General features: G+C 34.6%; 1 protein-coding gene across 4 annotated transcripts; it reads left to right on the top strand.

Moving 5' to 3' along the window:
* The first annotated feature begins 2,804 nt into the window (after positions 1–2,804).
* LOC108489549 (uncharacterized) lies at positions 2,805–13,497 on the top strand. 4 transcript variants are annotated; one of them, XM_053020419.1, is made up of 15 exons: positions 2,805–3,005; positions 3,159–3,242; positions 3,534–3,665; positions 3,916–4,983; positions 5,197–5,281; positions 5,373–5,443; positions 6,330–7,371; positions 7,459–7,739; positions 9,456–9,562; positions 10,109–10,259; positions 11,147–11,299; positions 11,547–11,690; positions 11,773–11,983; positions 12,081–12,715; positions 12,960–13,497. In XM_053020419.1, exons 1-12 carry the CDS (start codon positions 2,967–2,969, stop codon positions 11,676–11,678), a joined length of 3,345 nt encoding a protein of 1,114 aa, XP_052876379.1. In that variant the 5' UTR covers positions 2,805–2,966; the 3' UTR covers positions 11,679–11,690; positions 11,773–11,983; positions 12,081–12,715; positions 12,960–13,497. The 4 variants fall into 4 exon arrangements, with proteins under 4 accessions (XP_052876379.1, XP_052876380.1, XP_052876378.1 ...); XM_053020420.1 differs by having other exon boundaries at positions 5,370–5,443; positions 6,333–7,371; XM_053020418.1 differs by lacking the exon at positions 12,081–12,715 and having other exon boundaries at positions 5,370–5,443; positions 6,333–7,371; positions 11,773–11,879.
* Positions 13,498–15,309: the final 1,812 nt, after the last annotated feature.

Here is a 15,309-nt window from a genome sequence, read left to right as displayed (position 1 = left end):
ACACATGGAACCTACCTACGACGTCATATCCATAAACAGTAACAATATCATATAAATAGATGTTTTAACCCTCTTGAAGGAGACACACTTTAAAAAACACTCAATGAGTTTATTGATGGAGATTATAAATTATAGTATTTTCTTATGATAATTTATATAAAATTTATTTTCACCGTATAAACTAAAATTCGTATACTGCTACATCAATATGAGGCTAAAAAAAATTGTTTTGGATGAAAATAACATTCTAAAAAATGTTGATACTTCATTTGTAAATTGATAGCTTAAATTTTAAATAAAATAAAAACTTATATACCTATAATTTTACATTTTTTCATTAGTTTTAATTTTCTTTTAAAAAACCACAAACTCATTCTACATATATATCATATATTACACAATACAGACAACAAATACTTAAATATTGGAGATATATAAACATTTACTTGTTTAGATTAAAAAACTCGAATTCAATTAAATAAATATTGATTTGAGAAACCCTGTTTTTATTCGTCCCGAAGATGTATATCCAAACACTCCAGGCCAACTTGGTACATGTAATCCCTTGAATCTTGGTGTATGTCTTAACCTATTGAGTTTGGTGAATGTTGAGCTTGGTAGCCATGCTGCAGTTTGATCCATGGGTTGGCTGATCTTGAAGCTGCAGTTTGTCTTTGCACTGCCCTTAGAGCTAATGTGTTAGGCATTAACCTCAACCTTCCTATTTCATTGAACCTCTTACTCAATAACTATGGAAGAAAAGCTGCTACTGGAATGCATTGAATTGGTATTGTTTATTTATTGGATTGGATTGTTTGTATTTGTATTCAGCTATCTTTGTTTATTCCATTACTCAATATCTATGATATTCAATTTGAAGAATATTTTTAAAAGTGTATATACTAAGCAGTAATATATATTATTTTGACGATATTTTTATTTTTTATATTTTTAAAAATACTCAATATTTAAATTTAATATATTATAATTATCATTTTAGCTAATGTCTCATTTATTTATTTATTTGTTCAAATTTTATAAATATGTTTATTAAATAATTTTAGCTTTTTATTTTGTTTTTTAAATCTGAGTTTGTAAAATCATATGTATTTGAGGTATAATTTATTAAGTAATACATTTGTAATAATTTTTATATTTTTAAAATTTCCTTGGCAAATTATTAAATTTAATTGATTTACATAATAGAAATAAATATAGTCATAAGGATGAAAAAGTTTTTGGGTTAGAATTAGAAACCCCGGGAGGAGGAGCCTGGAGCTGAAGTAAGTTCCATTATGGAACGACAGCTAGGTGAGTGGTAAAGTATGAACGATGTCTTTCTGTTTCGAGTAGAAAGGTCCAATGAATAGTCGACGGCATTCTCTCAGGTCTACAACGGTCTTTGTTAATAACTGACCGGAAAATATTCACTGGAGATGGCTTAGGAAATTCTTCCTAAAATATGGACGCCTGGTGGATACTTTTATCCCTAAAGAGAGAGTATAAGAGGATTCAGGTTTTGTTTTGTACGCTTTGCATGCTTGAACGATGCAAAAGGTCCTATCTACGGCATGGATGGTGCAATGATATGGAGGCATCGCATTCAGGTGAACCTTGCTCGTTTTAACGCCAGGTCTTCATTTTGGAGAAGGGGCACCGGCAGATATAAAACAGAACAGAAGATTACTTATAACGAAGTTACAAGTCATGAATTAATGATGCAAGGCTGGCTGACATTGACATTCAAAGATTTGCTGGTGAACGTAGGGAACAAAGCTGCTGAAAATGAAAAGGGAAATAGAGTTCAACCGGTGGGAAGTTCAGTGGAGAAGAACTTTGACTTAGCTGTTCAAATGTGTTCAAATTTAACTACCGTTACCCATTTAACTCCAAAAGTTAACACCGTTAGAAACACTTTTGACTAATCACCAACCAACAAGTGGCAAAATGCCACATAAGCAGTACCACATCATTATTTATATCTCGGCTCCCTCCCCTCCCCCTCAGTTGTTTCCTTGCCTTGTATAACTCATCTTTATTGTACGTTTTCTTTTAGCATTACCTCTCAAGTACTTGTAACAAAAAACAAAAATGTTTTCAGACATCTAAATGTTCTCCCATGAGCTATGAAGAGCAATGTGTGGTTTATTTACATAAAAAATGGGATAGCATAAGCAAAAGGTGTAAATCTATGGTGGTGTATCATTTGTTGGTAGAAGCAGTAGCTAATGGTTATTCTACCATATCTCCTTCGGAGAGGAGAGCGGTGGAGGGGTGAGGAGAGAAGGATGGTGGGGGAGAGAGGGACAGGGGTGGGGGAAAGGAAAGGAAATTTTTTTACATTAATATAATTATTTTAATTAGTAATATAAAATATTAATATAAAATTTTTAATTATATATTGATGATTTTTTATAAATTTTATATATTTTATCTAATTATTTATTTATTTAAAATTGTTTGAGTTAAATAAAGATGTAAAATTATTTATGTGATATTTTTATCTCGAGTTGCTCGGTGATTAGTCAATTTTTTTTGAGAATGTTAAATTTTGGGGTTAAATAAGTAATCATAGTTAAGTTTAAGTATCACATTTGATCAAAAAAATTTAAATACCATTTAAGAACATAAGTATAATTTATATTAAGCCAATAATAAATTTTAACTCCATTAAAATTTGGGGTTAATGTAAGTCGTTAAATTTTATCTTTTTAAGTTCGATATAAAAATTGACATAATTATTAAGTTTAGATATCAAATGGATTTAATTATAAAGTTTAGAGGTAAAAATTGCATTAATCCAAGATTTAGCCTTTATTCAATAATAAAGGATTATTTTAATTCAATCCCTAAAAGATATTTTCACCTTATTTATTCTGATTTTTTTTGGCGCGAAAATGCTCATAAAAGAAACTTATGAGTTGCGAGTGTGACAAAAATCTGTTTGTAATTTTATTGGGGTCCAAATGGGAAGCTTAGGGTTTCGTCCTCCCCAATTTTCCGAGGTGAAAATTTCTTTTCTTCTTCAAGTTTTTTTTTTCTTAGCAAATGAAGATAAATTATTTTCCCTTTATTATTTCTACTTTTAATCTGTTAATTAATTAACATTACTTCTGAGTTTAAGAGAATAAAACCAAATAATTTTGTTGTAATAATAGGAATTGGCTTGGCTTCCAGCTTGTCTTCAACGAATCACAGATTCCGCAGTGCAGCCCAGAAGCCCTTCTCACCAACAATTTAAGGTTCTCTGTTTTGGGATTAATTTTTACAATTTGATTTGTTCTTGTTCTTTTTTAGCATTTCTTTTATATACGCAAGAAGATAATTTTGCTTACTTCGGTTGAAATTTGAAACTATTGTGCATAAAATTTGGTGAAATAGTTGTTGTTATTACTTTTGGAAATTCTGAGTTTTCATGTGACTTTAAGTTTTTCTTTTCTATCTGCCAGATGATAATTTTATCTTGTTTGGTTGAAATTGGAAACTGTTGTGCATAAAATTTGGTGAAATAATAATTATAATTTTTGAAATAGGAGTTTTCATGTATACAAGGAGAAGATTCAGAATTGCTGCTGTCAAAGGAAGATATTCGATGTAATAGTTTTTGTTTAATCTTATCAGGAGAAGACAATTCGCCAATTAGTTCTTTTCCTTCTTCCAAGGATGTAAGTTGTTTTTATTATCTATTATTTATGTTTTATAGTATTAGAAAAGAAAATTAGGGTTTGAGGTTTTTTTTTTTGTGTGTGAATTAGAAATAACTTTTATCTGTTGATTAGACTTGCAGAAGAAATTTTGTTTGATAAGATTTTACTTATGAAACATATTTTCACTTAATATTAAAATTTGTTAGTTACGAACTTGAATTTTTTGAATGGAATTTTTGGCCTGATTGGTATGCATTATGAGTTGTAGGTGCTTCATTTCCATCTAAATCTGTCATCAGATGGTGATTCACAGTACTACCAAAGTCAACTTTTTAGTGCAGCTTGCACTCAGCATGGCTCTAAAAATGTTTTGCAATTACCACAAATTGAAATACCAGCTGGAGAAAAGAATGACCCAGTACAAAATGAAGATGGTGCTTGTGGGTTAAATGCTTTGCCTATGATTTCCATCCCAAGAGATGTGGAGAATGTTGGAGAAAAGACTGCCTTGATACAAAATGAAGGTAGTGCTTGTGGGGTAAATGCTTTGCCTATAATTTCCATCCCAAGAGATATGGAGAATGTTGCAGAAAAGACTGCCCTGATACAAAATGAAGAGAGTGCTTGTGGGGTAAATGCTTTGCCTATAACTTCCAACCCGAGAGATGTGGAGAATGTTGGAGAAAAGATTGCCTTGATACAAACTAAAGATAGTTCTTGTGCAGTAAATGCCTTGCCTATGATTTCCATCTCAAGAGATGTAGAGAATTTTGGTGCACAATCATCAAATGACGCCAATGATGGCAGTGAGCATTCCATAGAAAAAGTCACTAGCAGAAACCTCAAAAGTACTGATATTAAAGATGCAGTCGAACTCTCTATTGCCGCATCAGAAGCTTTAGTAATACATGAATTAGTGAAGAGTGACTCAGGTGCAGAAGCTTTGCCTACAGCAGCGGTACTTGAAGCTGCCCTTCAGGTTAAGCAAGCACGTCTGGAGAGCTCAGAAGATGCATTTGATTGCCCAACTGAGACAAGTGATGAGATGGACTTTCTTTCAGACTTGGATGATTTAACCATGGCTGATGCATTTGAAGATGTTGGATTATCTTTTAGTTGCTTTAGTAATCAGCATGCTTGTGATTCAGATGTATCTTTAGTCAAAGACACTCCTGTATCTGAAGATTGTTTCAGGAGTGGGAATAGAACTGAAAATGCAGAACACTTTTCTCCTCAAAATAAACCTTCTGATTATCCAACTGCTAGCTCAAAAAACTCTGATCCAATTTTGCATGAGATGGTCGAGGAGATTTCATATGTTTCAGCAACTGCAGAGGTAAAAGACTTGAGTCTCATCTTCTATTGACTTCCCCATGCTAAACTCAATAAAGAAGAAAACAAGATATGTAAAACTATTTTCTTTCCCAAAATAAAACTATTTTCTTTCCCAAATTAGTGGTTTAGTTAAGATGGAGTCTTAGGATTTGTAAGAACCGGATTGACTTTCTATCATTTTTCTTTTGGATGACTGATTCTCGTACACTTTCAGAGAGTTGGCTTTTCAAAAGTGGATGCTTCTCTTCAATCTCAGGCTGATTTGCATTGTTCTGATTTATGTGATCTGAAGAATGCTGGTGAGAATATTATATTTTCCCCTTATTTTTCTTCTAAACATATAATGCTATGTTTAAAGGTCCTTTATTTTCTTTCATTTATATGCAGCAGGGGAAAGTAATGCAAGTCCATTTGTCACCGATGGATTCAGAAGTCGTTGGTTAGGTGGTTGGACAGGGAAGGTACATACTTTATTTTATTCTATTGATCTTTGAATCTCACAGGTCCTTTTGTTATTTAGTTTGATTTTTAGCTTGTACATGTTGTCTTATAAATAACAAAGTTTACAGTTTTAATAAACAGGAGGAAAATAAGGGTTGCTTGTAGCCACTGTAATTTTCATAGGAAATTATCAAAATGAGTCTTGACGCTTTTGGGCAGTATTTTCCCAGTAGGTTCTGAATTATAGGTTGTCTAGAGTGGAACAGTCCTTGTTTTTAGCGTGTGTATGGGTGTTGGGGGTGTTGGGGGGGGGGGGGACTGAAAGTGATACAGAATTTAAGAATAAGAAGCTTTAGAAGAATTAAAGACCTGTCGTGTTGGGAGGGGCAAATAGATAATATCATAAATTTCTTTGAATAAAGGTTGTTAGTAAGATTATTTGATGGCCAATCTGTAAAGTAACTTTGCCATTCCACATCTAGCTTTCATCAAACTTTGATTCGGTCTAGTTATTGGGATACTAGAGCTTTGATTTCCTTTAATTTGCCTACCATTATACATAATGGTAATGCATGCTCTGCTCATCTCTAACTTGCTTTATAAGCATCTCATATGCTTTCTTCTGCACTTTTTGGAGCTACTACTTTTGGTAATTTTGCTTTGTTTAGTTTTTGAGGTTTTACCACTGTATTTGCTGTTTAAATTTGGCAGGTTGCTTGTTATTTTGTTATAATCTCTTTTATATCCAAGTCTATTTGTCTAAAATTATTTTACGTTCGTTAGGTTGTCTCTTCATTTTGGGCACGTACTTGTATGTTAACTAGGCATTTGATGTTCCTCTCTTTTAATATTTAAAATTTCCTAATTTTGGTGTTTCTTTTTCATTTCTTTTGTTTCTATCTTAAGAAGGAAGCTGATCCTGAACAGCTGAAACCAAAAACCAAAAATATCACTATGTGTTTTGCTGCTGAGACTAGTTTCTTCTCTGAATCTGCTGATGTTGCACCTGATGAAAACTCATTAGTCAGGAAGTGTGCAAACGAGAGATCTAACATAGCTTCGGATCAAAGTGTACACTTTGAGGGTTTACCTGACCAAGTTGATGAGGGCATTATGGTTTCTCAAGATGTGAGATCCTCTTATCCATCCTTGGTGGATCCCCTTTGTTCCGTTGTTCCTTGCAGTATTTCTTCAGAAAATGCTGGTACTGCATTAGGTCAGAATGGAAATTGTGGAGAAGATAGTGCGAGAAATTGTCCATTCTCCTCAGTAGGACCTCAGAATGAGAATATGCATGTAGAATCTACATTTGAGACCAGGCAAGATCTGCCCGAATTTGATGGTGAATATTCTGCACCAAAAGTTCGGAGGCAGTTGACCTCACTTAAAATATATAGTAAAGTTTTGCATGAAAATGATTCTATTTTGGGAAGTCCAAGACTTTGTGTTAATCAATTGACCTATTTACACTTGAGAGACAAAAACAGTGGAATTAGATTTTGTGATAAAAAAAATTCTGAGATGTCCTTGGCTCAAAGCTCCAAACCTGAGTGTACAATTAGTCGAGATGCTGAAGAAAATATTGCTGTGAATAATCCAGATGGAGAAGGAATGAATGATAAGCACTATGAACATCCTAAAGATAGGGCCCAGTTGCAATACCAGCCATCCATGGGAAAGAGCTCTCTTCTTATTCTACCACAAAGGATTCGCCAACGACTTCAGGCAGCGAAACTTTTGGATTGTGGTTCAAAGGCAAATGCTGAACAGATTGTTGCAGAAGATGTCTCTGTCTTTCATAACTCAGGCAGCAATATTCAGGGGATGCAATCTGAGTGTAATAATGATATGAAGGTTCCAGCAAGAAAAAGGGTTCATTTCTCAGAAATCGAAGTTGACTTTCAGAAAAACAAGGAGCTTACCACACGACAATCTTCACACAAAAAATGTAATACTTCTATATGGAAAACAAACATAGCATTTCCTTGTCCTTTGTGGATTTCTTGAATATTGAATCTTGATTTTTTTAATATAGCCTCTGCTTCGAGACCTGGCAAAAGGTTTAAACCAGATGCTCAAATTGAAGATGGTAAAAGGGGCTCAACAATGCACTTCAGGCATCAGAAGGGTTTTTTATTTCAGGATATAAAATTTCTGCTTACAGGATTTTCGAGAGCGAAGGAAAAGGAAATTGAAGGATTGATCTGGAAATATGGTGGTATTGTTCTGGTTGATGTTCCATCTCCTTCGAACAGGGGAAAGAGATGTTCAAGGCATAAGTTCCAGCAGCTTCCTATCATTCTATGCCCAAAAAAGGTGGGCTGTTAGAACTTTATTTCTTTTCCTGATCCCTCAGATATTGCTCTATGTTTATTTGTTTCAACAAGTGTTGAGTTGGTATAATTTCTGAGAACTGATAAGTATCCTGCCATGGTTTAGTTTGTTTCTGACACATATATAGGAAATTGGAGGTTGGAAACTTTCTCTAAGTATTGATGAGCAATTCTGGTTTTCAAGGGTCAAAAGCTTCTGGCCAGTGCAACTCTCAACCAAAAACAAGAAAAAGTGATTAGTTCCTATTGACCAAAAAACAAGGTGATTAGTTCCTTCGATAAGATAGTTGGGCACTTTTTATGGAAGAATTCTTGCTTGTTAGTATTTATCTCATAGTACAAACCAAGCTGTCAGTTCTGCTACAAAACTGAAAGGCCTGCTGAGCTCACTCGAAGTAGAACTCGATTTAATCATATAAAGTTAACAACTTGAAACTACCTAACGGAGCCTGAAAAAACCCGAAGTCTGGAACTTGAATCAACTTGGACTTGAATTGATCCAAATTTGATTGACCTGACCAAACTTGAATGATCTAAACCACTCATATTCTAAAAGAATTTGATTTGACTAAATTATTTGTTTAAATTTAGTCTGGTTTTGAATTTAATTAATTGAATCTGAAATGACCTAAATTCGAATGATTTGAACCTTAGATGACCCTAACCTAAATTGAATCGACCTGATTCAAATCTGATCCGGCCCTGCCAATTGACATGTCTATGTATGAACATCAATTTTCTTTTGAGGTTAGTTAAGATGCTTGTGAAGCTCCATTTAACGCCAGGGCAAAGAGGTATGGTACAGCTACAGTTTTCTTTCAGCATTGAAGGTTATCACCTTGGACCATCTTTTAGGTGTTAAGGAAGTCAAGAAAGAAAGGTGAATTGAGTATGACATCGGAGGAAGTGCTTGTTTGGTAAAAAGAAGAATAAGAAAAAAGAAGCACGACAGCCAAAACTCAGGATACATGATGTTATGCCACAAGCTTTAAATCCATATAACTTGTGGCTAGTTGGAAACTAATGCTTGTAGGGATTAGATGTAGCTAAGTACAAACAGAAAGTTGTGCTGCATGGAAACTGGTTCTAATCTGATTTAGTTGCATCCCAGTGAGAACATTGATAGAAGTGCTAGTGCTCTTGTTTGGGATCACACTGTAGCTGCTAAATTCCTCTCTATAAGAGCCATGATGGACACTTCTTTTCAATCATCCAAGAGCCACAACACTGTTCAGTTTTTGAACCATGCTATATCAGTGCGGCAAGTGTTCCAAAATATAACCTAACAGATTATTGTATTTCCACCTTTTATATAACAAAATTGGGTGGTTTAGTCACCTTGTTTCGTTCATAATTTCCTTCATCAATGCTAAGAACTATAGTGCCCTTCTCCAAAAGATCAAAGATTTAATCCTCCCCCCCTAAAAGTTGTTAAAAATCTTGCTAATATAATGTTTTTTTAAGATAATAAATTTTGTTATTTGTTAATTTCATCACTCTTTTTAGGTTATTATTATATATATATATATATATATCCTTTTTGGATCTGTTAGCCACTGAGTGAGGTATTGTTAGAACTTATTAGGTATAATTTGATTGTCAAGTCGAGTAGGGCCATCAGAGTGTTAGAAGTTTGGTCTGCATGATCTTGTTGTGTGTTGCCATTTTGAATGACAATTTTTTTATTTTTTACTACCAGCTACAAACAAAAAAATTCATGTATGGATGTGCGGTGAATTCATTAATTCTAAAAGATAAGTGGCTTACTGATTCAGTTACAGCTGGTTCTGCGTTATCACCTGAAAAGTGAGTATATCTTAGTTTTACTTGCCACTTGTTAATCTTAGGCTTGGTTTTGTGTTAAAATAACATAATTTTGTTTGTGCAACTGCCTTTTAGAAATTTTAGCTTCTTCTGTAACTTTATAATTAAGTACTTTTTCCTTGATTTACTGTTGTCTACTTTCTTGTTCCTTGGCTGTTTTCCAGGGAAATTTTGGGGCTAACTGGATAATAATTTCTTTACACTTCCCTACTAGTATATGCTTATTATCAAATTTAAATTCAGTTGAATTCTGGCATAAATGGTATCAAAAGGAAAAAAAAAAAAAAATTGTGTTAGTGTTCCTGATAAGTTTGCTATTGTGAATATATACAAATATAAATTGGAATTGTTCCTAATAAGCACCTAGGTTCCACAATTGATTCAAAGTAAAACTCCAAGCCTCTAATCAATAATCATGCCTTTCCTAGTAATGTCTGTCATCTTTTAATTTGTAAGGACTTATACTCATGTTCTTTCCTCGATATTGTTTCTGATGAAAACTTTCAATTTTATTTATTTTTCCTGCAGATACATGATTCTATCGAATCAACCAGAAACTAGGCTTACAAGAATTTGGAAGCCTGTACGTCATGATAACGGCGGCTATATTTTTGATGGAGTAGGAGTTATGCTTCATGGGAAGCCACATTTCTGCACCAAATTTGCAAAAGTAATCCAGGTAAATGCTATTTTCAGTTTCAGGTACTTCAGATAGTGCTAACAGCTTTTTGCTTCTAGTTGGTTATTCTGATTGTCTCTTTTATTAAGCACATTATTGCAGTGACTTGTTCATATTAAAGCTGCTCTCACTAGGTTATATGCTACCTATTGATTATTTACTTGAGTCCTGATGAGTAAAACAATTGTTTCACACACTTCTCTTTTTTTTTTTTTTTGTGTGTGTGTGTGTGTGTGTGTGTCAGAGTGCAAAGAATGATTCATATTTACAAGCATTTTTGGTTTTAATGATTAAATGCTGTCTGTTGGTTCCTTAGAAAGGGCCAGAGTCATGCATATAAAGCAGTTTCCTCAAATACCTCTAAATCCCTGGCAAGATCATATTCATATTTAAAGGATACTTCGCAGCAGGCGTTGTTGTAGGAGGGCTCAGTTAACATAGCAGTTTTCTAGTCTTATAGAGAACTTCATAGATTCTTTAACATTTTGGTTAATGTAATGAAATTTATGTGTGCAAATGGTTAATGTTCCATCATGGTTTGAGCTATCCTTAAAGAGGCTACTTTTAAAGGTTTCAATTAAATTTGATCACATTGGGGTGCCATATTCCAGTCTGTGTTCATACATCATTTTGCTAGTCATTCAAAGTTTAGTTTGTTGCAAAAGCTGCTTTATAGTTGATGTCAATATCGTGTAATAGTAGTCAGGGTGCTGAAATTCTTGTCATAAGTGTGAATTATTTGCTACCTTTTAAGCTTCTGAGCTTATAGAACAATGCTTTGTCATTGGTTTAGTTGCAATCAATTTTAACATATCCTTTTCTTTTTCTTCCACTTCCATAGTCAAAATAGTCTAAAACAATTACCATTTTCTTTTTGGGTTGGCTAGCATGGAGGGGGACGTGTGTTCAAAACTCTCCTGTGCTTAATTCAAAATCTCGATGCTGAGAAAATATCGATGGCAGTTATTGTTTGTGAAGGTGAGAATAGGGCGTCTCGTCACCTACGACAATGTGCTTCAGAGAGAACGATACCCATGATGGTCAGTGCCTTTTTTTCCCCTTCCAGCTTCATTATAAATTCATAATCGTTTGTACGAGTGTTGGTTATGAAGGTAGTTTGGTGGGGAATAAACAGACTGATACAAGGATTATATTGAGCTCTCACAGAGAAGCATCTTTTGCAAAAGATATTTAGTTATTCCATTCCACCATTCCCCTTCCATTCTATTTATTGTTTTGATTTTCTGTTTTATATATATTTGTAATGGAATCCTCTATTTATTGCAGCCAAGTGGTTGGATTGTAAGGAGCTTGTACTCAGGGAAGCTTCTTCCTTTCAACGAAAAGAAGCATACCACTTTGCATGCTGTGACGGCTTCAGATTGTATGATTTCTGATAATTGGAGTCAAGAAATTTGACCTATGCTTGATGTACGTACAATAATATTCTTTTAGCAGTTCAAGTATCTTTATTATGAATCAGAAGTGAATATTTGAGTTGTATATGTTGCAGCATTTCTCCTTATGGAGTTGGGTTTGTGAGCATTTCTCCTTACGGAGTTGGGTCTGCGAAAGAAGGAAATCAAGTCAAAGGACTCGAAGGACACATTTTCTGGTCAGGTATGGTTCCATGGAATGGCAAGAATAGGGAATTAATTGTACATTTGTTTTCATCCCTTGGGTGACCATGTTTCTCTTACTTTGTCGGAACCTGCCTACCTCAGGTTCGTGAAAATGAATGTAAATTATCGAAAGCTAGTGTAAATTACTTTAACTCCTCCAAGATAGCCTTTACATTGAGAACATACCGTCTTCTTGCAGCTTGAAATTTGAAGTATTAAGGTGAAACCGTGAACGTGGTCTTTGGTCGTAAGGATGCTGGTTTTAAAAGTTGCCTTTTTCTGACCTGTACAACCCAACCTGAGATCAGATTGCTAACAGTATTGCTTGGAAAGTAACTGTTTCATCACTAGAATAAATGGCCTGGTCTAATGTTGTGTTTCCTCTTACCTCACTTGGCTTCTCTGAGGCATGATCTCAACTTAGTGCAGAGAACATGCATGTTGGAGCTTGATGACTGCAGTGTCCATTTTTTTTTTTTTGGTATTCTACGTGTCCGTTTTACGATCCATGTTTAAGGTTTGGGGTTATCTCTCTTACAATGTCATCTCCAAAGTTCGAACTCTCGTCTCCCTTTAAGGATGTAATGTGTCTTACTATTGCACTCAATGTTAGTTGGTTTACAGTGTCCATCTTTAAGCACAGTTAAATATAAGGATAACTAGCCCCGTCTATGATGCCGAGTTAAGACAACAGAGTATAGCTTCAGCGGAGATGGCCTCACATATTCGAACCTAATTGTAGTTTGGAAATATAGATGGTTCGGATATGGCAAAAACTCTGTTGCCCCATCGTTTGTCTGTTTTCTAGTCAAATTGCTCTCTGCTGGTTACGCTGTAAGTTACTTGTACTTTAATAGGACATCCCTTAGCAACTCTAATAACCATAATCAAGTATGCTTGACTAAAAGATATTTAATAAAATGATGAAATTTGTGATTGTGACTTCTTTTGTATACGATTTTTCTTTGAAACCACTCGGAATGAAATCAAATTTGAACAACCTGATATGCATATAATTTGGAGATGCTTGAGCTTGCTCAACCTGATATGATGTTGTGTTTCCTCTTTACCTCTCTAGGCTTCTCTGGGGCATGATCTTAAGGTAGTGAGGATAACATGAAAGTTGGAGCTCGATGACTGCGGCCTCCATGTTCTTAACAAATTACCAGCACAATCTACGAGGTCGAGTTAGGATAGCGGACTAGATGGCCTCAAGTATTCAAACCTAGTTGGAGTTCAGAAAATAGATGGTTTCGATATGGCAAACACAGTCTCCTTTGATAACCCATTAACTTTCAAACAAGCTTCTGGAGTAGTTCTTCGCTTCTTCCATGGTTTCATTCGGCTGTTCCTATCAAATTGCAGTCTGCTGGTTATCCTGTAAGTTAGTTACACATACTTTATTTTAAACAGATGTTATACTATGACTAAATTATATTTAAGAAAATGATTCATTTTATAATTGTAGGAGATGGACGACTTCTTATGTATTGATTTTTTCTTTAAAAAAGATTGTAATTTTGAGGATTACCAATACCAAATACTAGACATCAGTGAATCAAAGAGAATTCAGTCTCAGATGTGAAGTTTGATTTGCAGCTTCTCATGTTTGATAATGTTTTATTCTTTATTTATTTTCATAGAATGCTCTGCTCCACAACCGAAGAGATGCAAGCATAACTGCAGCTTTTTTTCAGTAATTACGACAGCACAAATAACTCTAAATATTCTCCATAAAACATAGAAGCAGCCATGAATAATCATAAAGCATCAATCATGAGACACACAATTTTTATGTGGAAAATCCTTTTAAATTAAAGAGTAAAAACCACGGGATTCGAGAGCCCACTGAAAACTTCACTATAATATAAAAGTGTGGCTACATGATCACAATAATTACATAACTCTAGCTTAACTATCATGCAAAACTAACATACACGAGCCTTGTAGTCACTGTCAGAAGTGTCTGCAAACAAAGATTATAAGTGTAAATAGCTATACAGTACTAGAGGCACGGTATGAAAAACAAAAGTTTTTGGTATAATGGAAGCGTAACCATGTAAAGCTCATCCAAGCAAAAACCTATGAAATTAGGAGTTGAATCAGCTCAACTCTTTAGGTCTGCATTTTCCCAAGGAGTCCTGCATGTTTTGGTCAAAGGGCTTTCATTAGTTGATGACTAATCAAATGATGTGAAACCCAAGAAAGTTATCAAACACCTATCAATTAAAGCGATATATATATTTGAACATGCAAATAATTTAGGAATAAGAGAGCTTATCTAAGTATTCCTAATTAGCAAATTCTAAAGGTTACAAATAAATTCAGATACCTCAGATATCATCTTCATTGGATTTCAGCCAAATTACTCTTAATAACAAATAAATTCCGGAGTATTTCCATTTATCATAAACCTGTGACATCCTCTGATTATCGGCCAAATTCCTGCTAAACTAACATCAATGATCTTTAGTTCTTCATCAGTTTTGCATCATTTGGTTGGAAAGGCTGTTTCGTCACATTTGACGGAGGAACAACTGCAAGAACAAAATATATGAAGCCGTGTTAAAAAAGTTGCATCATAATCTCTCAACTTTCACATGTCCAAATAGCAATATATGAGGATATTCATGCATAGGTCAGTATCAGAGGAGCAATGCAATTCCTTCATCAGTGCCAAGTAAACATTTTAGTCCTTTAATATTAGGATATAAACAGCAGCAAGGCATTGCCGGCTGGACAATAACATCAATAATAACAGGCTAGAGAAAAGCAAAATCCATACATCAATATATGAACAAAATATGAAGGTGTGTTATAAAAGTTGCATCATAATCTCTCAACTTTGACATGGCCAAATAGCAATATATAGGATACACAGCGGCAAGGCATTGCCGGCTGGACAATAACATCAATGTTATAGGCCAATTTTGGGCCATTCCTAAATTACTCAGCCCAATACATTAAATCCCAACAAGTCTGAACCCAAACTAAACCTACCCAATACATCAGCCTACCCAAATACCCGCAACCTATTACAATACCTATTAGCTCAATTACCCAAACCCGAATGGCCCGTTTACACCCAAATCTCTTAACCCATCAGCTAACCTAAACCAACCACTACCCAAACACTAGCCCACTAACCCCTTGGCCCAATACCAACCCTAGCCAACTCAACCCATGCCCCTAAACTACCTTAGCGCCGCAACCCTCCCCACTTGCATCTGACCACCGGCCACCAACTCTGCCACCACCTGCTCCACCGTTTGCCCATCCCCTGCAAGACCAGAAAGAAGACAAGACAATAAATATTAAATACAATTTTGTAAAGGCTATAAAAGCCTATTTTGCTTTCTGTAAAAGGGGTTGGATAGTTTGAAAACAAAAGAAAAGAAAAAAAAATATTTTAAACCCTAAACGATAGT

Source organism: Gossypium arboreum, chromosome 10 (assembly GCF_025698485.1).
Source record: "Gossypium arboreum isolate Shixiya-1 chromosome 10, ASM2569848v2, whole genome shotgun sequence".
Classification (NCBI taxonomy): Eukaryota; Viridiplantae; Streptophyta; class Magnoliopsida; order Malvales; family Malvaceae; genus Gossypium; species Gossypium arboreum.
Note: the sequence above shows the minus strand (reverse complement) of the source record. Positions and strands in the feature narration are given on the sequence as shown.